At 47.0% G+C, this 21,292-nt stretch overlaps 1 protein-coding gene across 1 annotated transcript in view; it reads left to right on the forward strand.

The window, feature by feature from the left end:
- EBF4 (EBF family member 4) overlaps positions 1-21,292 on the forward strand; it is a 50,494-nt gene that overhangs the window by 8,981 nt on the left and 20,221 nt on the right. The window contains exons 2-6 of the mRNA XM_040981161.1: positions 691-847; positions 1,043-1,106; positions 1,248-1,303; positions 1,615-1,688; positions 2,631-2,699. Of these exons, the coding sequence (XP_040837095.1) occupies positions 691-847; positions 1,043-1,106; positions 1,248-1,303; positions 1,615-1,688; positions 2,631-2,699 (420 nt within the window). The remainder of the gene's footprint in view (positions 1-690; positions 848-1,042; positions 1,107-1,247; positions 1,304-1,614; positions 1,689-2,630; positions 2,700-21,292) is intronic.

Raw genomic sequence — 21,292 nt, forward strand, 5'->3', positions numbered from 1 at the left:
TCATTTGTTTATTTAATTTGTCACAGAATGGCATCCTCCTGGTTCTGTATACCTGTCTCTTCTTGTTCTCTTTCTCTTGCTCTCATCCTGGCCTTGTTTCTGGGGATGGTGTCTGATGAACCAGAAGATAGCCCTGGACAGGGATACCCAAACCCAAGGTGCAGTGCTGGCCATTCATACACATCTAGCCCTGGGGAGGGCCTTCTGTGGCTTCAGCCAGAGCCCAGGAGCCAGCCTCATGTCTCAGCCTGTCTGAGCAGCCATGCTTATAGGCTCATGTAATCCTCAGCCATGGCCTGGGTACCATAGGATATTCCTTCCAGAGCCTTCCCAGTGCCCTTGACACCCTAAAGCCCAGTCCTGGGACCCCCATCAGTGAAATGGATTGGTCCCTATTTTGGACTTGGAGATCAAAAATGGAGGGACCCAGGAAAAAGAGTGGCACGGAGAAGAGGGGCCAGATGGGGGTACCTTTGTCACAGCACCTGCTGTGCCCCTTTAGTCCCAGGGGAACAGGCTGGGGCCGCTTCCATCTGTCCCGAGATGGCCACTGGACAGGGTGGAAAGGGCTGGCTGTATTTGATTTCCATTCCCCTGGGGCTTTGGCTGTTTGTGCGGGTGTGGCCGGAGGCATGGGGCCCCTCTTACCGAGGCCGTTCCGGTGGTTTTCCAGCTCCTTTCCTCCCGCAGTGGCGTGGGCCTGGCGCGAGCACATTTTGAGAAGCAGCCTCCCTCCAACCTCAGGAAATCCAACTTCTTCCACTTCGTGCTGGCCATGTATGACCGGCAGGGGCAGCCCGTGGAGGTGGAGCGCACAGCCTTCATCGACTTTGTGGAGAAGGAGCGAGTGAGAGGCTCATGGGCTTGGCCGGGAGGGAGGGACTCCCCCTTCCCCACATGCACTTTGGGATGGGCAATGGACAGTGGATGGGTGGGGAGGATTGGAGGCTGGTGAACGGGCATTGGGGAGTGTGAGGGAAGAGGTCTGGGAAGTTGGGGTACCCCTGAGCAACTGAACATCCTCTCCATCTTGTCCCTGCAGGAGCCTGGGACTGAAAAGACCAACAATGGGATCCACTACCGCCTGCGGCTGGTGTACAACAACGGTGAGCGAAGGCCACACCTGTGAGGTGCTAAGACCTGTGAGGTGCTAAGAACCTGGTCCAGGAGGGTGTGGGTGTGGCCATCAGCGCAGGCTCCAGAGGCTCCTCCCCTTCTAGTAGGTGCTCTCCCCCTTTCCCCCACAGGACTGCGAACAGAGCAAGACCTCTACGTGCGACTCATTGACTCCATGTCCAAGCAGGTGAGCCGGCCCAGTGGGGGCTGTGGCTGAACCATCCTTCTCTCAGATGCCAACTGCTGCTCAGTTTGAACATGCACCTGCCTTCCTCTCTCCTGTGCCCTTCGCACCACCACCAGCCCCCTCCAACCCCTGCTGACTAGCCCCCCAATTCCTGCTCAGTCCATAGCAGAATGCTACTGCAGCCCAAGGATCTTCAGGAGACCCTGGCTCAGACCATGTCCCTCAGCAGTCTGGCCCCAGGCCCTCCTGCCACTGCAGACCCACAGGCCCTGAGCCTCCTCTGCCTCAGCCTGTGCACGTCTCCTCCCCAGGCCATCATCTATGAGGGGCAAGACAAGAACCCCGAAATGTGCCGCGTGCTGCTCACCCACGAGATCATGTGCAGGTGAGGCCCTACCCCCTCTGGCTGCAACTCCCTCCTTCCCAGCCCCCCTGCTCCCTTGGGGGGAAGGCTTGTGGGGGTTGGGCAGGGGATTGAGGCTCCTGGGCACAGCTTGGCTGAGGAGGTCCTTGAGGCCCCATTAGCCTGGCCTGTTTATGTGGCTTTGCCAAGTGTTTTTGTAAGCACAGCCTCCTGCGGCTTCTGGAAGCTTCACTAATAAGGCTCGGGGGAAGGGCTCGCTGGGGAGGTGGGGGCAGGGTGGGCCAGGCAACCCCAGGCCCCCATGGATTAGCTCTAAGAGGAAACTTTGCAGCCAGCCATGGAAACCTCAAGGCAGCTAGCTCCTTGACAGACAGGGTGGCGGGTGAGGGATATGGCTCATAACCATCTCTTCCTTTACCCCTAAACTTGGCGTTTAGAGCAAGGTCTGCCTGGGTTGATGTCAGCTGTGCCAGGCACTTGAGGCCATTCTCGATGCCAGAGGGGAGCATTCAGAGCCCTGTGGCTGTGGAACTGGCAGCTGCCTTTAGATAGGGCTGCAGGGGGATCCTGTGGTGCTGGTCCCATGACGTGTCTTGTTTTGGATGCTAGGGACCTGGGCAGGTGCATGTGGGGATCTCTCCTGAGCTTTGAGCTGCCTGTCTCAGCTCTTTCTTGTCTGCTTTTTGTGCATGTGGGAAATCGTGCAGAGAGAGGCCCTGTTCATGGGCTCCGCCTGTCCTCTCCTGTATCTTCCAGAAGCTACACGTCTTTGGGTCTAGGGTTTCCAGCTAGCCCCATGCCCAGGGTTGGGCTTCACGAACTCAGCTGGGCCCTCCCCTGCCTTTCTGCCCAGGTCTCTGGAGGGGGCCCTGGGATCCCACAGCCGGGGGGTGGGGTGCCAGCCCCTCCCCTGGAGCTATCCCCCTCATGCCCTCTCTTTGTTCCTCCTCCTCTCTCCTTCAGCCGGTGCTGTGACCGGAAGAGCTGTGGTAACCGGAATGAGACACCCTCAGACCCAGTCATTATTGACAGGTACAGACCAGGGGAGGAAGCCTGGGGTTGCAGGCCAGGGCTGCTGGATTCAGCCTCACTTCGGGGGGGGGGGATCTGGGGAGGAGAGTACCACCTGTGTGGCTCTAAGTTAGAGAGAAGAAGCTGCAGGCACCAGAGAGACACTTAGCCATGGCTCTGGAGGGAAGACCCTGGGAGCAAGTTTCTGGAGCTGCATTCCCTGACCTTTGACCCCGACCCCTGACCCCCAAGGAGGAAGGCATCGAAAAAGCAGGGGGTTGTAGCAGGGGCTTGGGAGGGACAGAGGTAAGAAAGGGCCAGATGGCAAGAGGTGACCTAGCACCCAGGGTCTCAGGGCACCTGGTAGAAGGACTGGCACAGGCATTGGGAGAGTGTGGTCCCCTCTGCACCTGCACATTGTGTGGCTTGACTTTTGTCAGCATGTGTTTTGTTCACTGGGAATCTGGGGGAAACCTGGGCAGTTGCTAGGTGTCAAGGTCGTGTGCGTGAAGATGCAACCTCCCAGTGTGAGTTCCGAGTTTTTTGTGATTTCTTTTCAGATGGGGAAAGCGCACACCAACGGTGCAAAACACAAACCCCAGTGCCACACAGCCCACGTCCTCTTTCACCTTACTTTCTTGGGGGAAGGGGAGAGACGGTGTATCTTAGGTATCTTTCCAGAATAGAATGTCAGTCTTGCCTTATTTTCCTTTTAATACAGCTAACCTGCACAGGGTGCAAACATTCAAAACATTTTAAAGGGGTTGCAGTGAAGTGTCCTTGCCTCCTGCCCCAAGCAGCATCTGCTGTTGCCAGGTCCTTGTGTGTCTTTCCTGAGATAGCTGTACATTCACAAGGAGATGCAGGCAGATGTTCCTTTTTTATCAAAATGGTGGCATCGCAATCGCTCTCCTGTTCTCTGAAAAAAAAAAAAAAAACTATATGGGAGTTCATATCAAGATGCAGGAAGAATGCTTATTCTCATTTGCTGCCATGAGCTGCTCTATCATGTTGCTTCCCAATCATTTCTGTAAGCAGTTGACTGTCAGGAACATTTTGGCTGCTTTCATTCTCTTTCCAGGATCCAGCATTCTGCAGGGCGTGACTTTGTGTCATTTCACGCATGTGCAAATGTGTGTGAAGGATATTTATTACAGCGAGAATTACTGGGTCACAGGACATATGGGTCTGGGGTGTTGATGGTTACTGACAATTTGTGCTTCGTAGAGCTTAGGCCACTTGCCTTCACACCAACAGTTCGCAGAAATGTCTATTTTGTGCACTCTTGTCAGTTAAGTAGTTCATTTGTCCAACATAAGTTTTGAGCCTCATTACTGTGCCGGGGTCTGTCTCTCTCCACCTCCCTGCCACTCCAAGACCTTTATTTTGAAAGAGCTAGGGAAAGAGAAGAAGGGAGGGAAGAGAGAGAATGATTAAGAATCTTCTACCTGCTGGTTCACTCCCCAGATGGTTGCAGTGGCCAGTGCTGGGCCAGGCTGAAGCCATGGACTTGGGTCATCTTCTGTTGGTTTCTTGGGTGCATTAACAGGAAGCTGGTTTGGGAGTGGACAGTAGGACTCGAGCTGGCACCCATATAGGATGTAGGTGGCTGCTTTACCTTAAATGCACAGTGCTGGCCCTGTATGCTGTGACAAACAAACAAACAAACAAACAAAAAAAAAAACACCTGTATTCAAGGAACTACAGGTGGGATATAGACATGACCTGATTAAACAAATGCAGCATAGAGCCTGTCGGATGTTGGTAACAGCTGCCAAGAGAAATCAGTCCACCAAGGAAGTGGAGGAAGTGCTGAGGAGGGGTGTTGCAGTCCTGAGAGAGTGCAGGAGTGAGACACTGCTGCATCTAGGGGAGCTGGGCTGACGGGTTTCAAAAGCAGGTGGGTGGAGGGATGGGGATGGGAGACAGAGATGATGTCAGAGGGAGCGGGCTGCTCCTAAGGAAGACCTGCAGGGAAACACAGGCTATGCGTGGGTCTCAGCTTATCAGCCCTTGGGAAGGCTTTGGCTTTGACTCATGTCCTGGAAATGGAAGCCATTGGATGGGTGGAGGGGCGATTTATGTCTTGGCAGGGTCACCCCAGGCAGTGTTGATGATGAGACCATCATAGGAGGCAAGGGGGTGAATTTTCAAGCCGTGACAGTAATCCCGGTTCAAGGTGATGGGGTCTGAGCCTGGAGTTTATGGTGCAGGTCCTAAAAGGTAGTTGGGTTCCGGACACAGGCGGGTCTGATTTGTTTGGAGAGGAGAGAGGGAGGGAGGGAAGCAGGGAGGGAAGGGAGAATGAGGAGCGGGGAGGGAGATAGAGATGACTCCAAGATCATGGACTTAAGAGGCCTGAGTCTCCTGAGAGGGGAAGAGATTTGGGGAGGAGGAGGAGGAAAAGGGTCTGGCCCAGCTGTGTTTAAGACACTCTCCCCCAGGTGGGGATGCTGGGAAGAAGGCGAGAACTGGAGTGAAGTGCTCAGGGAAGCGGCTCAAGCTGCAGATGGAGATCTGAATTTTTTCTAGAAAGGCTTGGCCTTTCCTACTGATGCGCAGCACTTTTCTGTTCAAACATTCTGTGGATGTGGCACACACTTTTTTTTTCTAGTTGACTGTTTTAACTTAGGCTGTGGTGAAGTCGCCTAATCACTCCCTCTCTTACCTACTGCTTGTTATTGTTGTTATATGAAATATAAGGTTATTTTTAATTATGTTTTCTATGGTTTCTTCAAGTATTTTGATGACTGCTACTTACTTATTGATCCATTTGAAAAAAAATTTGGGTTACTGTCCTTATATATGTGAAAGAAAAGTATAACAAGATAGAAATACTGAAGCCTAAAAATCTACATGTAACTGTAAACTTGCTCACAAACATAAAATGGAAAGATTAAAAATGCCAGTAGGCCCGGCGCAGTAGCTAAATCTTCACCTAGCCAGCGTTGGGATCTTAAAAGGGCGCTGATTCTTGTCCCAGCAGCTCCATTTCCCATCCAGCTCCCCGCCTGTGGCCTGCAAAAGCACTGTACGATGGCCCAGAGGCTTAGGACCCTGCACCTGCGTTGGAGACCGATTAAAAACTCCTGGCTTCAGATTAGTTCAGCTGTGGCCATTGCAACCACTTGGAGAGTTAACCAGCTGATGGAAGATCTTTGTCTCTCCTTCTTTCTGTAAATCCGATCTACCTTCAAAATAAAAATAAATCTTTTAAGAAAAAAAATGCCACTAAAACCTATTTCATTTCCTTTCCACTGCCTACCTCTCTCCTAATGATAGACCAAGTTTGTGTTTTCCGTGATTCTGCCTTTTTTTTTCTTTTAAGATTTATTTTTATTAGGAAGTCAGATATACAGAGAGGAGGAGAGACAGACAGAAAGATCTTCTTCTGTTCGTTGACTTACTCTCCAAGCTGCCTCAAGGACCGGTGTTGAGCCAATCCAAAGTCAGGAGCCTGGTGCCTCTTCCAGGTCCCCCACGTGAGTGCAGGGTCGCAAGCCTTTGGGCCGTCCTCAACTGCTTTCCCAGGCCACGAGCAGGGAGCTGGATGGGAAGTGGAGCTGCCGGGATGCGAACCGGTGCCTATATGTGAAGCCGATGCTCTCAGGCAGAGGATTAGCCAGTTGATCCATCACACCAGCCTGTGTGTAAGTTTTCTCTAAAATATATTTTATTTATTTGGAAGGCAGAGTTACAGGAAGAGAAAGGCAGGGAAAGAGGTCTTTTTATCTGCTGGTCTGCTCCCTAGATAACTATAAGAGCTGAGTTAGAGCAAAGCCAAAGCCAGGGGCCTGTAAGTCAATTCTGTGTCCCTAATGAGTCACAGAGCTCCAGGTGTTTGGGCCATGTTCTGCTGCTTTCCCGGGCGTATTAGCAGAGAGCTAGATTGCAAGTGGAATGCTCTGAAATGGGATGCTGGCATCGCCAGCTGTAGTTTAACCACTCTGCCACTATACTTGTGCACTCTTTTTAGATTTATCCATGTTGTTGCATGTATCAGTAGTCCAATTCTCTGTACCGGTGTGTAGTATTTCATTGTGTGAATATGGCAAAATGTTTATTTTAGGACCTGCATTTATTAGTCTTAATATGGATAACTATCTTTTTAAATATTTGTTTGAAAGAGTTACGGCAGTGTGTGTGTGGTGGGGTGGGATTGATTGATCTTCTATCTGCTGGCTCACTTTCCAAATGGCTGAAACAGCTGGGGCTGGGCCACACTGAAGGCAAGAGTCTTCATCTGTGTCTCCCATTGCGTGCAGGGGCACAAGGCTTTGACCCATCTTCTACTGCTTTCCCAAGCCACAAACAGGGAGCTGGATGGGAAGTGGAACAGCCAGGACATGAACTGGTGCCCGCTGGGTGGTGCTGACGCCACAGGTGGGAGATGAACATGATACACCCCCATGCTGGGCCCTCCCTGTATTTTCTTTGGCAAAATGTCTGCTGAGATCTTCTACATATTGAGCCATCACACTAGCCCTAGTCTACATACACTTTAGATTAGTTTTTATGGATTGTAAGAAATCTGAATTCAAGGCACGTTTTGGGGTTGCTGGCAGATTAGCTGACTTGCTGGGTAGGCTGTTTTGCAATGAAGGTGTGGTTGTCCCCATTTTTCCCCACACTGTCTCTTTTCAAAAGCTCTTCTTTTCCCCTTCATTCCTTTGTCAAAAGGAATGGTCTGGGCGGTGTTTATCTCTGGACTCTATTCTGTTGCACGGATACATCATTTTGGCTTTTCTGTTTTCACCGCTATCGCTTCACAGTACTTCTTCAGTCAGGCAGTGGTGTCTCCCAAGAGTTGTGTGACTGCCTTTTATTTATTTATTTTGCATTTCCATAGGTGTTTAGGCATCAGCTTGCCAATTTCTGTATTTTATATAAAAGCTCACTAGCACCTTGATTGGTATTAAATTGAATTTCTAGAACAATCTGGAGAAACTGATATCTTAATAATATTGAGTGTTTCTTTGTTGAGCTAGATTTCCTGTTCTCTTAGGTCGGTATTTTGTAGATTTTAATACACCAATCCTTCGTATTTGTTCAGATTGACCCCTAAGTATTTCATTGTTTATACGCCATTGGACATGTTATTCTTAATTTCCACTTGTTTGTTTCTGTATACAAATGGCAGGGGCAGGTGTTTGGCATAAGAGCCAAGTCATCATTTGACATGCTGACATCCCAGAGCAGGTGCCTGATTCAAGTCCTATCCAGCTTCCTGCTAATGCGCGTCCTGGGATAACAGAGGACGTGGGTCCCTGCCACTCACACGAGAAACCTGGATTGATTTCAGATCCCTGGTTTCCACTTGGTACAGGCCTGGCTGTTGAGGACAATTGGGGAATGGAAGATCTCTGTCTTGTCCCTGTTCTTCAAAGGAAATGAAAATAAATAAATACAAAATTACTAAAAAGTCAATGCAAACCATTTTTGTATGTGTTGAGGTTACAGCCTGTTGCCTCACGAAACTTGTTTATTAGATTTCATAGACTAAAAGTTTTTTCTTTTTCATTTGAGACGCAAAGATACATAGAGAGGGAGATGGGAAGAGAAAGAGAGAGAGCTCCCTTCTGCTGGTCCTCTCCCCGAATGCCTGCCAGGTCCCCAAATGGCCTGGACTTAAAGCCAAGAGCCAGAACCCCGGGCCGGGTCTCCTGAGCTCTCACGGCTGTCTCCCAGGCCAGGAACCAGGGGTGGGCGGCGCCCAGGCACTCCGATGGTGGCTGCTGAACACCCACCCCTCCAGCAGCTGTTTAAATACTCCATCAGATTTTCTACACACAAATAAAGACACTTTTTTTTTTCCTTTTCAATTGGGCAGCATTTTATCTTTTTTGCACGTCTCTACCGCCGAAACTCATCATGACAGTTTTGAATAGTAGCAGTGAGGTTGGACGTCGTGTTTCTGCTCTGGGATGAGAAGCAGCCTGTCTCAGCATTGTCGATGATGCTGGCTGTTACAGGCTTCTCACACATGCCCTTTGGAAGTCAGAGGGAGTTCCCTACTGTTTTAAGGTACGGGTAGCTTTTTTTCAACACCAGTTGATTCCCAAAATGCCCACAGCAGGGGGTTTAGACCACGCCCAAACCTGGAGCCCAAAATTCATGTTGGGTCTCCCACACAAATGGCAAGGACTCAGCTGGTTGAGCGTCTTGGGAATGCAGCAGCAGGAAGCTGGAGCTGGGAGCAGAGCCAGACCCTGACCCCAGAGGCTCTGCCGTGGGACGGCAGTAACCCAGCTGCTGTAAGTACCCACCTCCCGTTTCCTTCTAGCTTTTGTCAGGAGTCACGGTGGAGGGCATCAAATGCTTTTTCTGCATTTTCCTACACATTGGAACAATCATATTTTTCTTTCTTTTTTTAATTTAATATGGTGAATGCCATTCATTTTGCAGAGAATCTCCACTTGACAATGGTATTTTTTAAATGTTGTTTAATTCAACGTTAATAACATTAATTAATTGTTAACATTAATGTTATTAATAACAGCTTTATTTAGAATTCCTGCTTCTATCATGGTGGATTTTTTTTTAAAGATTCATTTTATCTGGGTCAGGTGCAGTAGCTTAGCAGCTAAAGTCCTCACTTTGCAAGACCGGATCCCATATGGGCACATATTCTATTCCCAGCGGCCTCACTTCCCATCTAGCTCCCTGCTTGCAGCCTGGGAAAGCAGTCGAGGACAGCCCAAAGCTTTGGGACCCTGCACCCACATGGGAGACCTGGAAGAGGCTCCTGGCTCCTGGCTTCAGCTTGGCTCAACTGCAGCTGTTGCATCTGCTTGGGGAGTGAATCAGCACATAGGAGAGCTTTCTCTCAGTCTCTTCTCTCTGTATATCTGGTTATACAGTAACAGTAATAAAAAGATTCATTTTACCTGGAACATCAGAGTTAAGACAGAGTAAGAGAGAAATCTGTTGTTTCGCACCCCAAATGGCAGCAACAGCCGGAGCGAAATCAACCTGAGGCTGAGAGCCAGGAGTTTCTTCTCGGCCTCCTATGTGAGTGCAGTGGTCCCTGTGAGCCATTCTCCACCACTTTCACAGCCGAGGGGGCTGGATGGGAAGTGGAGCAGCCAGGACACAAGCTGGCGCCTATATGGGGTTTCTGGCGAAGTAAACCAGCGATAGAAGATGTCTTTATCCATCTTGCCTTTCTCTTTATAGTTAACTCATGGGTGGGCATTTGGTCCAACAGCTACAATGAGGGCTGAAACTAGCTCCTACCTTCTCATACAAGCATCGTTGGCCTCTCCTCTCAGCTCCGTATCTGAGGACGTCATCTTGGTAGCTAGAAGTCAGCCTTGGAGGACAAAGTGGATTTGAGAGGGGATGCTGACTTGGCGTTTGGCCCAGCAGGTTGACGCGAGTTAAGATCTCCACATCCCGTATCAGAATGCCTGAGTTGAGGACGTGAGTCTGGCTCAGACCCAGCTTCCTGCTGTGATACACCTGGGCAGCTCCAGGCAGGTGGGTCTCTGTCACCATGTCATAGATCTGGACTAAGTTCCTGGTCCCAGTCCTGGCCTGACCCAATTGTGGTCATTATGGACATTTGAGGAGCGAACCAGCAGATGGGAGCTCTGTCTCCTCTGTCTGCCTCTTCAATTAGAATCCCCATCAAATTAAAAAAAAAAATCCAAAATTTCCATTAATTTTCTGAAACCTCTTTGTATAGCAAAGAGGGCATCCACACTGTCAACCATGAATTTTTCATCTTCTGTAAATAGCTATAAACATTGACCAGCATGACTCTGATCTGAGACCATTCTATATCCCGTTTTTTTAAAGATGTACTCATTTTTATTGGAAAGGCAGATTATACAGAGAGAAGGAGATACAGAGAAAGATCTTCCATTTGCTGGTTCACTCCCCAAGTGGCTGCAACAGTCAGAACCAAGCTGATCCAAAGCCAGGAGCCAGGAACCTCTTCCAAGTTTTCCATGCAGGTGCAGGGTCCCAAGGCTTTGGGCCATCCTCGATTGCTTTCCCAGGGAGCTGGGTGGGAAGTAGAGCAGTTGGAACACAAACCAGTGCCCATATGGGATCCCCAGCAGATGCAAGGCAAGGACTTTAAGCACTAGGGTATCATGCTGGGCCTGATTTTTCTTGTTTTTAGTTGAAAGGCAGAGTTACAGAGAGAGGAAGGGAGAGACACAGATTTTCCATCTGCTGGGTCAGGAGCTTCTTCCTCGCCTTCCACATGGGAACAGGAGTCCAAGCACTTAAGCCATCCTCCAGCTTTCTCAGGTATTAGCAAGGACATGGATCAAAATGGAGCAACCAGAACTCGAACCAGCACTCACATAGGATGCTGGGTGTTGTAGGTGATGGTTTAACTTCCCGTGCCACAAGGCCAGCCTCTCTACTTTTCTTATTAAATGTAAATACTTGGTATTTGGCAACTTCTTTGCTCATCTTTTCTTCTTGCATCTCACCACTTCCTTTGGGGGTCATTTTCTTTCTAAGTTCCTTTAGTGAACCGTCTGTAGGTGCTAAACAATTTGTTTGCTTTGCTGTAAAAGCCTATCTGTCTCTACAAAGATAGCGTTCTGGGACTGCCGTTCTAGGCATGCAATTACCTTCCACCATGTTTGCTAAGTCCAGGTGATCATCATTCTTTCGTGGCAAGCCGACTCTCTGCTCTGGCCATATATGGAGCATCTCTCGTTCAGAGTCCCTCAGTTTCATTCGGAGGGAGGGTGAGGGAGCAGGGATCCAAGTACTTGTGTGTGTCTCTATGGTGCTGGTGTTTACTGGGATAGGCATTGTGACCAGCAAATTCAGCTTTTGCTTAGGACACCTGTATCCCATATTAGACAGCCTAGGATCAAAGCTCACCGCTGAGTTCCATCTAGCTACTTGTTCTCTGGGAGGTAGCAGGTGATGCCCTCGTACTTGGATCCCTACCCCAGATGAAGTTGCTGGCTCCCAGCTTCACCCTGGCTAGCCCCAGCAGTTGCAGGCTTTAGGGGAGTGAACCAACCAACGGAAGATGGATCGATCTCTCTGTGTGTTATTTCAAATAAACACCAATGAGTAAACATTTTAACCAAGTGAATTTGTGGTCCTACTTCTCTCTCTGAATGTAGAAGCATACTTCATAAAGTAGGTGCTTGGGATTCTGTATTCCACATTGGAGCACCTGGTTTAAGTCCAGCTCCTGTACTTCTGGTATAGCTTCCTGCTAATGTGTAAGTTATTAAATAATTGGGGTCCCTGCCATCATCTGCTGCTTTCCAAGGCCATTAACAGTGAGATGAATGGGAAGTGGAGCAACCGGGGTATGAACCAGTGCCCATATGGGATATCGGTGCCACAGGTGGAAGAGTAACATGCTATGCTACCAAGCTTACCCCTTTAAAGTTTCTTTATTTATTGTATTTGAAAGACAGAAAGAAAAGGCTCCCATATGCTGCTTCACTCGTGAAATTCCCATAAACGTCAGCAGGTTGACAGCTGAAGCCGGAAGCCAGAGGCTCAATCCAGGCTTCCCAAGTAGTTAGCAGCAACCTGGACTCTTAAAGACTCGCCTGTGACTGTAGGGTACACATTAGTAGGTAGCTGGAATCCAGAGCAGAGCCTGGACTTGAACCAGCCACTAACAGAGGATGCAGGCAGCCCTCATTGTAGCTGTTGGACCAAATGCCCACCCATGAGTTAACTATAAAGAGAAAGGCAAGATGGATAAAGACATCTTCTATCGCTGGTTTACTTCTCAAATGGCCACAACAGTCAGGACAAGTCCAGGCTGTAACCAAATCCCAGAATTCTATCCTGTTCCTCCACTTGGGTGGAAAGGACCAAGAATTTGGGATATCTTCAGATGCTTTTCTAGGCCATTAGCAGGATTGGATAAAAAGTGGAGCAGCTGGTACTCGGACCTGCATTCTGTAATGGGATGTCAGCATTGCAGGCATCGGCTTAACGTGCTTTGCCACGATGCCAGCCACAAGTAACTTTGTTTGATTCATCTTCCAGTTCAGTAATTCTCTCTTTAAGAGTATTTCATTTGTTGTTTAATTCATTCCATGGTCTTTTCATTTTAATGATCATATTTTTCTTTTATGGAAGTTTTATTTAAGTTTTTTTTTAAAGATTTATTTTATTTTTTTATTGGAAAGGCGGATATACAGAGAGGAAGATCTTCCGTCCGATGCTTCACTCCCCAAGTGAGCGTAACGGCTGATGCTATGCCGATCCGAAGCCAGGAGCCTCTTCTGGGTCTCCCACGCGGGTGCAGGGTCCCGAAGCTTTGGGCCATCCTTGACTGCTTTCCCGGGCCACAGGCAGGGAGCTGGATGGGAAGCAGGGCTGCCAGAATTAGAACCAGCGCCCATATGGGATCCCAGGCGTGCAAGGCAAGGACCTTAACCACTGCACCACCGCACCGGGCCCTTTAAGTATTTTTAAAATGTGGGCCCAGCGCAGTGGGCTAGCAGCTAAAGTCCTCCCCTTGAATGCGCTGGGATCCCATATGGGTGCCGGTTCTAATCCTGGCAGCTCCACTTCTCATCTAGCTCCCTGCTTATAGCCTGGGAAAGCAGTTGAGGACAGCCCAACTTTGGGACCCTGCATTCATGTGTGGGAGACCTAGAAGCTCCTGGATCCTGGCTTCAGATCGATACAGCACTGGCCATTGTGGTCACTTGGGGAGTGAATCATCGGACAAAAGATCTTCCTCTCTGTCTCTCCTCCTCTCTGTATATCTGACTTTGTAATACAAATTAATAAGTCTTTAAAAATATTTTTAAAATGTTTAAATGTGCCTAGTTATTTACATGATTTGCTGCTTATTTTTAAAATTAATTCTTATTTATTTAAGCTTTCTGTAGTTACTCCTCATTCAGTGCTTGGCAATTCCAGGTTCCTAGAAGCTTGTAGAGCTCTGAATCGGCTCCTCGTTGCTTTTGCTGGCTGCTTGTCTCTCTCTTGTTACTATAGTCGTGGTTTTAGCTCTCTTGGTTGAACCGTATCTGGGTCAGAACTGAGTATGTTTTCCTCGGAAGGAACTTGGTTGATCTGTTGGATCCGCAGTTGCTACCAGCCTGAGACCTTTCTAGATTCCTCAGAAGTCCTTCTCTTGGGTCTCCCTATTTTCCATCCCAGTGTTTATACCGACATTTGCCACAGACACGATCCTGATACTTGGGTTAGCTCAGAATTCGAGGTCCCCTGTCTGTTTTCAACTCACTTGTTTTTGTCATGTCTTTACTTTTCTGATGAAAGCCGAGGATCTTGTATTGGCACAATCCTGAAAAACGAAGCCCAATACTGGACTCTAGTCCCTGAGTCCACCTTCCTGCCATTGCAGACCCTGAGGGACACACCCAGATAGTTGAGCTCCGGCCACCCGCACAGGAGACCTCACTGGGTTCCCGGCTCTGGGCTTCGCCTTCCCGGTCATTGTGAACATGCGGGTGGTGAGCGAGCCAGTGGGAGCGCTCATTCTCTGCTTCTCAAGTGAATAAGCAAGAATAAAGAATTTGTAAAAGGAAAGTTAACTCTAGTGAAGGCAGGAAAATGGATCCACCTGTACTTTTCTCCTCATGTCTGCTGTGATCCCAAATGCCTTTTTGTTGCATGAGCCATCTTTTTTACACTAATTGGAAATATTCACACCATGGTCTTCATTCCTAAAAGTAGATGCGTATATTTCTGGACTTCTAATTCTTTTTCATTATTCCATCTGTTCTTGTGGTAACATAGTGATGTTCTAATTTTTGAAGATTTAAAGCACATCTTAATAACAGGCAGATCTAATTCCTTCTCCCCATTAGTCTGACATTGCAGAATTTTTCCAACTATTCTTATTTTTTTTCTTTTTTTAAATAAAAAGATCTATCTACTTTTATTGGAAAGGCAGATTTATAGAGTGAAGGAGAGACAGAAAGATCTTCCATAAGCTGATTCATTCCCCAGATGGCCTCAATGGCTGGAGCTGAGTTGATGATCTGAAGCCAAGAGCCAAGAGTTTCATGCAGGTCTCCCACCTGGGTGCAGGGTCCCACAGCTTTGGGCCATCTTCTACTGCTTTCCCAGGCCGTAAGTAGGGAGCTGGATGGGAAGTGGACTAGCTAGGATGCCAACTGGCACCAATATGAGATCCTGGCACTTGCAAGATGAGGATTTAGCCACAGAGCCATCACACTGGGCCCATTTTTTTTTCATATGAACTTTACAATTAGATTTTCAACTTAGACGTTATCATAATTCTTTGATGTCATTTTTAAACTATAAATATATATAACATAAATTTATTGTTTTTACATTTTAAAAATATTTATTAATTTGAGAGCTAAAGCTCCCATCTGCTGGTTCACATTTTAAATGCTCACAACAGTTGGGACTGTACTAGACATAAAAGTCAGAGCCAAGAACTCCAACCAGGTCTCCCAGGTGGCTGGCAGGCACCCAATCAGTTGAGCCATCACCGCTGCTTTCCAGGGTTTGCAGAAGCCAGAGACCGATCCTGAGAGCTGGCGTCAGGTATCGCACCTGGAGACTGGGATGCAGCAGTTCTAACTGCGCAGCTGCGCGCTTGCGCCCTTCCATCTTTAGGAGTGTAGCTCAGTAGTGCGGTGTGTTCAATGGCTGTGCAACAGACCCCAGAACTTTTCCACCTGCCACAACTGGAATTCTGCGCCCATTCAACAACTCTCCATTTTCCACTTGCCCTGGTAGCCACCATTCTACTGGCTATTTCTAGGCGCTGGACCACTTCAGGTGCCTGATGTAAGTGGTCGAGTACGTAGTATTTGTATGTTTGTGACGAGCTTGTTTTACTTTGTTTATTGTTTATTTACTTTGTTTACCTTGTTGAAGTGTACGACAGGCTTTCCTTCATTTTTAAGGCTGAATAATAGTCCTGTGCATGTGTGTAAGCGTATATTGTACATGCATCGTGTTCATGATTAATGTGTGGTCATTTGAAAACCTCAGGGGGTTTTGTGTGGTTTTTTTCCTTCTTTCTTGAGTACTGGAGTGATGTTGCTGTGAACATGGGTATACAAATGTCACTTTAAGGATTTGCATCCAAATATTTTGAGGGTACACCTGGAAGTGGGCCTGCTGGATCAGAGGCTGATGTGTTTCCAAGTGTTTGAGGAACCACCGAACAGCTTTCTGGAGAGGTTTTGCCGTTTGACAATTTTCAGTCCCACTAAGGGTGCACACTCTTCAGTTGCTCCACATGCTTGGCAAACACTTGCTAATTATCTTGTTTTAAATAGTAGTCATCCTAATGACTAGGAGGTGATGTCTCATTATAGGTTTGAGTTTCATTTTCTCTAATGATGTTGAGCACCTGTGTGAATATCCATTGAAGTCCTTCTGTCCATTTTGAAGTCAAGTTATTTGGGATTTTGCTGTCTTGGGTTGCAGGAGTTCTTTATAGATTCTGGACAACAGTGCCATATCAGCTGCTTGACTTGCAACTATTTTTCCTTATTCTACATGTTATCATTTTTATTAATTCTGTCATTTTTGTGGATGTTTAACTCAGATTAACCTAGGGGAAAATGAAGTCTTCTTGATGCTAAATCTTGAAGGTACTTTGTCCTAGGGCTGGCACCCATAGCATAGTAGGCTATGGTGCCAGCATCCCATGTGGATGCTGGTTTGAGTCCTGGCTCCTCCACTTCCAATTTTGTTCTCTGTTTATGGCCTGGGAAAGAAGTGGAGGACGGCCCAAGTCCCTGGGCCTCTGCACCCACATGGGAGTTCCAGAAGAAGCCCCTCAATTCAAACCAGCCTGACTGACAGCTGCAGGTCACAGACCCACTCTGGCGTCTGTTGCCAGGTGGCCCTTGTGGTCTAGCAGCCCCTCCTGCGCTACCTAACCTGAGCCTCAGCTGTAGCCCAGGAGCACTGGATGCTACTATTTATAATCTTCTAGAAGCAGAGCCTGAGGCTGAGAGGACTGTGTGCTAGGGATTTCCACAGGAGGAAGCCCTTGGGAGAGAAGGCAAGAGAGGCAGGGGAGGCATAGAGCTGGGAAATGGGATAATGCTGGATGCTGGAATCCACCCTGTGACAAAGAGCTGATCTTGCACCCTCTGGAAGAGTAAGTCAGCCTCAGGCTGCAGGCAAGCACTTCCAGGTGTCCTGCCTGCAGAGGGAAGTGTGACCCAGCAGCTCCATGATCCCAACAGGTGCACTGCCCCAGTAGTCTGGCATTGCCATTGACAAATCCTCGCAGACCTGATGGCTGAAAATTGAGTCTAAATCCTTCATAGTTCTGGAGACCAAAAGTCCAAAATGAAAGTGCTGACAGGGCAGGGTTCCATCCCAGGTGAGGACCCTAGCCCCTGGGAGCTGTCAGCCACCCCTTCGTGGCCGCCACACTCCCGTCTGTGCCTTGGACTGCTCAGTGCCGCTACCTCCTCTTCCAATCTCACTCTGCCTTGGTATTGTAAAAGATGCTGTTGCCAACTTTAGGATTCATTCAAATAGAATCTGTAGCTTAATTATATCTGCCAGGGTCCTGTGTTCCCATCGGATCACACTCACAGGTTCTGGGTCATGGGACCTGCCCACATCCATTGCGTGGTGTTTGGAAGACTGAGACTGGGAACCCTCCAGCGTGTCAATCCCAGATGGAAGCTCTGGAGGCCATTGCTGTTCCATCACTGTCCAGGAGGCTGGGAAGCCACTCTGTTGGCACGTGTAGAGTGCCCACGGCACACAGGGATCTGCAGACAGATGACAGTGGTGTGGGCATAGAGCTTTCTCTCATCCGCCCATCTCTGAGCCAGGACTTCCATCCTGCAGGCTGTTTCCTCTCCCTCCGACCCAGCCCGGCCACGGGATGGCACTTTACGAATTGGGGTGATCCCTGGAGCGGAGCCAGGGCTCAGCTGACTGGTCTCCCACTCTCTGCTGTGGGCATACCCACCTGCATAGCACAAGCAGGCTCCAAAACCCCTGAGGCTGGTTGAGGCTGTGGGATAAGCAGCTTGTAAAAACAGAACCTAAAGGCCACTTGTCACTTCTGCTCATGCCATGGACTACAGCTTACTGCAAGGGCTGCTGGCAGGGAGGGACTCTGACTGGGCATCCCTGAACCCAGGGGAAAAACTCAGGAGATTCTGACATTAGAAGAAACAGGCAAGGTGGGCAAAGGGACAGCAGGCAGCATCCTCACCACCAACACGCTGTCTGGCTCCTCTCCTTTGATGGACAGACCAAGTTTTCCTTTGTGGCAATTAGGTGCCCTGTCACCTGTGGAACTCCCTTTAGAAGTGGGAGCTGAAATCCAGCATTATGGTTAAGCTGTCAGAGTGCTGGTAGGGGTTCCTGCTGCTCCATTTCCCACCCAGCTCCCTGTCAATGAGCTGAGGAGGCAACAGAGGATGGCCCAAGGTCTGCTACCTATGCAGATCATGATGGAGTTCCTGGATTCAGCCTGGCCCAGCTTGGGATCAGGAACATTTTTTTCCCCTCGAGTTTTATAATTTTAGGTTTATATACATAATTGTTTTAAGTTTATTTTGTATATGGTATTATCCAGCTTTTTTTTTTTAAGAATTATGAAGGATTGTTTTAACATTTGCTAGAATTCACAATTAAAGCCATCTGGGCCTACGGTTTTCATCATGCAAAGAATCATGAATCAAATCTCTTTGTCATAGTTGTTTTCTGATTTTCTGTCTCCTCTGAGTCATCTTCAGTCATGTGTGGGTTTCAAGGATTTGGGTCACCCAGTGTTTACACAGTTGCTCGTAATACTGCCTTAGGATCCTTTTCATTTCTGTGGAGCTGGTGATGTCACCTCTTTGATTCCTGGTTTTGATCTTTTGAGTCATTTCTTTTTAAACCCTACTTAAATATTGATCAAATTTATTGATCTTTAAAAAGAATGAATCTTTTTTTCCTCATTGATTTTCACTTGTTTTTCTATTCTCTGTCCCTCTACTTCAGCATCACCAGTCTATGGAATTTCTTTCCCTGCTGTTTCCTTTGGATTTTGTTACCACTTGTTTTTCTAGTATTTTTTAAGGCAGAAGGAAATGTTATAGATTAGGGAGATTTCTTAACTTTTTACCATAGATATTTATTAGCCTTTCTTCTTCGACCAATTGGTTATTTGGAAGTGGATTGTTCACCTGTACATATTTTAAATTTGCTGAGCTTCCCTCTGTAATTGATTTTTAGATTTAATTCCATTGTGGTCATGTTATTTCAGTCCTTTTAAGCTCATTAAGGCCTTTTTGTGGCCTAACATCTGATCTATGCAAGAGAATGTTCCAGGTGTACTTGAGAAGAATATTTATTGTCTGTTGGGTGCAGTGATGACAGATCCTTTAGATCTGATGGTTTATTGTGTTGTTCCTTTGTTCCCTTGTTATCCTCCTTCTAGTAGTTCCATGTGTTGTTCAAAGTAGTGGGTTGAAATTGCTGACTATTGTTGAATGATTTGTTTCTTTCTTTAGTTTTATACTTCATATATTTGGGATATATTGGAGCTTTGTTAGTAGATACTCACGTTTCTGTTTTATATATGTCTATTTCTATTCTATATACATCTTTGATGCGTTAGCACTTTTCTCATACTATGTCTTCTTTTGTCTCTTCTGATGATTTTTGTCTCATATTTTGTGTGATGTTACGATAGCTACTCCAGTTCCCTTTTGATTAGACTTTTATGGTGTGTATTTTTCCATTCTTTAATTTTTAAACTATTTGTACCTAAGATGTCTCAAATAGATAGCATATAGCTTGTATTGTGAGTTTTTGTTGTTATTGTTATTTATTCATTTATTTTATTCAAAAGGCACAAAGAGACAGAGACATAGAGAAATAAAGATTTATTTATTTTATTGGAAAGTCATATACACAGAGAGGAGGAGAGACAGAGAAAGATCTTCCATCCACTGGTTCACTCCCCAAACGGTCACAAAGGCCAGAGCCGAGCCAACTCGAAGCCAGGAGGCAGGAGCTTTTTTCGGATCTCCCATGCAAGTGCAGGATCTCAAGGCTTTTGGACTGTCCCCTACCACTTTCCCAGGCCACAAGCAGGGAGCAAGACAGGAAGCAGGGCCACTGGGACAAGAACCAGTGCCGATATGGGATCCTGGCATGTGCAAGGCTAGGACTTTAGCTGCTAATCTACCACACTGGGCCAGAGAAGTGCTAATTTCTGATTCACCTCTTAACCTCTCCATGCCCACATCAGCTAGAGCTTGGACATGTTGAATCCAGGATCCTAGAATTCAATCTGGATCTTCCATGTGAATGACAGAGCCCAACTACTTGAGCCCTCCCCTGGTGCCTCTCAGGGAGCCCAGGAATCTGGAGTCAGGAGCCAGAAGCAGATTCTAAGCACATTCTTGTGGGATACAGGTTTCTGAAGTGGCATCTTCATCACTGTCAAATGCCCGCCCCTTTTGTTTGCTTGTTTTTATCCATTCTGCTAATCTGCAACTTTTAATTGGGAATTTCATCCATTTATATTTAATGTAATTACTAATAAAGCAGGACCTTTGTTAGGTGGGTTTTTTCGTTTTTGGTTTTGGTTTAGGTTTTTTTGTTGCTCCATTCTTCAAATACTGCCTTTTGCTTGTTGAGTGGATATTTTCCAGTGTACTCTTTTAGTTTCATTTTTGGTTATTTTCTTGTGGCTGCTGAAGGGTTACAATTAATATCTTTTTAAAAATATTTAGTTTACATGAAAGACTTACAGAGAGAGACAGAGAGAGAGAGGTATTTCATCCACTGGTTCAGTCTCCAAATGGCTGCAATGGTTGGGGTTGGGCTAGATTGAAATCAGGAATCAGGAGCTTTTGAGTCTCCATGTGGATGTAGAGCCTAAGCACTTGGGCCATCTGCTGCTGCTTTCTCGGGCATTATCAATAGGGAGCTGGATTGGCAGTGGAACAGCTGGGACTCTAACTTGTGCCCATATGGGATGACAGTGCTGCAGGCTTCACCCACTGTGCCACAGCACCAGCCCCTACAATCAACATCTTAATTTAAAACAACCTAATTTAGAGAGCATGAACTTACTGTCAGAACTGTCTAGCTCATTGTCCTCTCTGCTCTGTGAGTCACTCATTGTCAATCACGTTCTGTCTTTACATGTGATGGTCACACACCCCATTTTGTAATTAATGCTTTATCCCATTACCTTTCCTTCATAGACCTTATTTTCAGAGGAGTTTTAACTTTACAGCAAAATAAGCAGAAATTAAATTGTTCTCCTATAGCCTCTGCCCCAGTAATATACAGTTACCTTTTACATTAGGTAAGAAAACAAAACAATTATAAGAAAAAAATATGTTTATACTGCTTTCATATTTATCAGTGTGTTACAGTGTTTTTATTTCTTTGTGTGGATTTATTGTCCTTTCTTTCATATTGAAGGACAATCTTTAATATTTCTTCATAGGACAAGTCTGTTAATGAATTGTATTGGTTTTGTTTATCTGAAAATGTCTCAGCTTCTTAAGGTTGATCATTTTGTAAAAAGCGAAAGATTTATACGATCTGAAGAGAAACCAGAGTATAAGGTTGATCATTTTGAAATCAATACTTTTGCTGGATAGTTTCTGGTTGTCTGTGAAAACTTCCAGTGTAAGTTATCATCCCACTGTCTTCGGCACTCC

Source organism: Ochotona curzoniae, unplaced genomic scaffold (assembly GCF_017591425.1).
Source record: "Ochotona curzoniae isolate NIBS_2020 unplaced genomic scaffold, NIBS_Ocur_1.0 contig_3520, whole genome shotgun sequence".
In the NCBI taxonomy this organism is placed as follows: Eukaryota; Metazoa; Chordata; class Mammalia; order Lagomorpha; family Ochotonidae; genus Ochotona; species Ochotona curzoniae.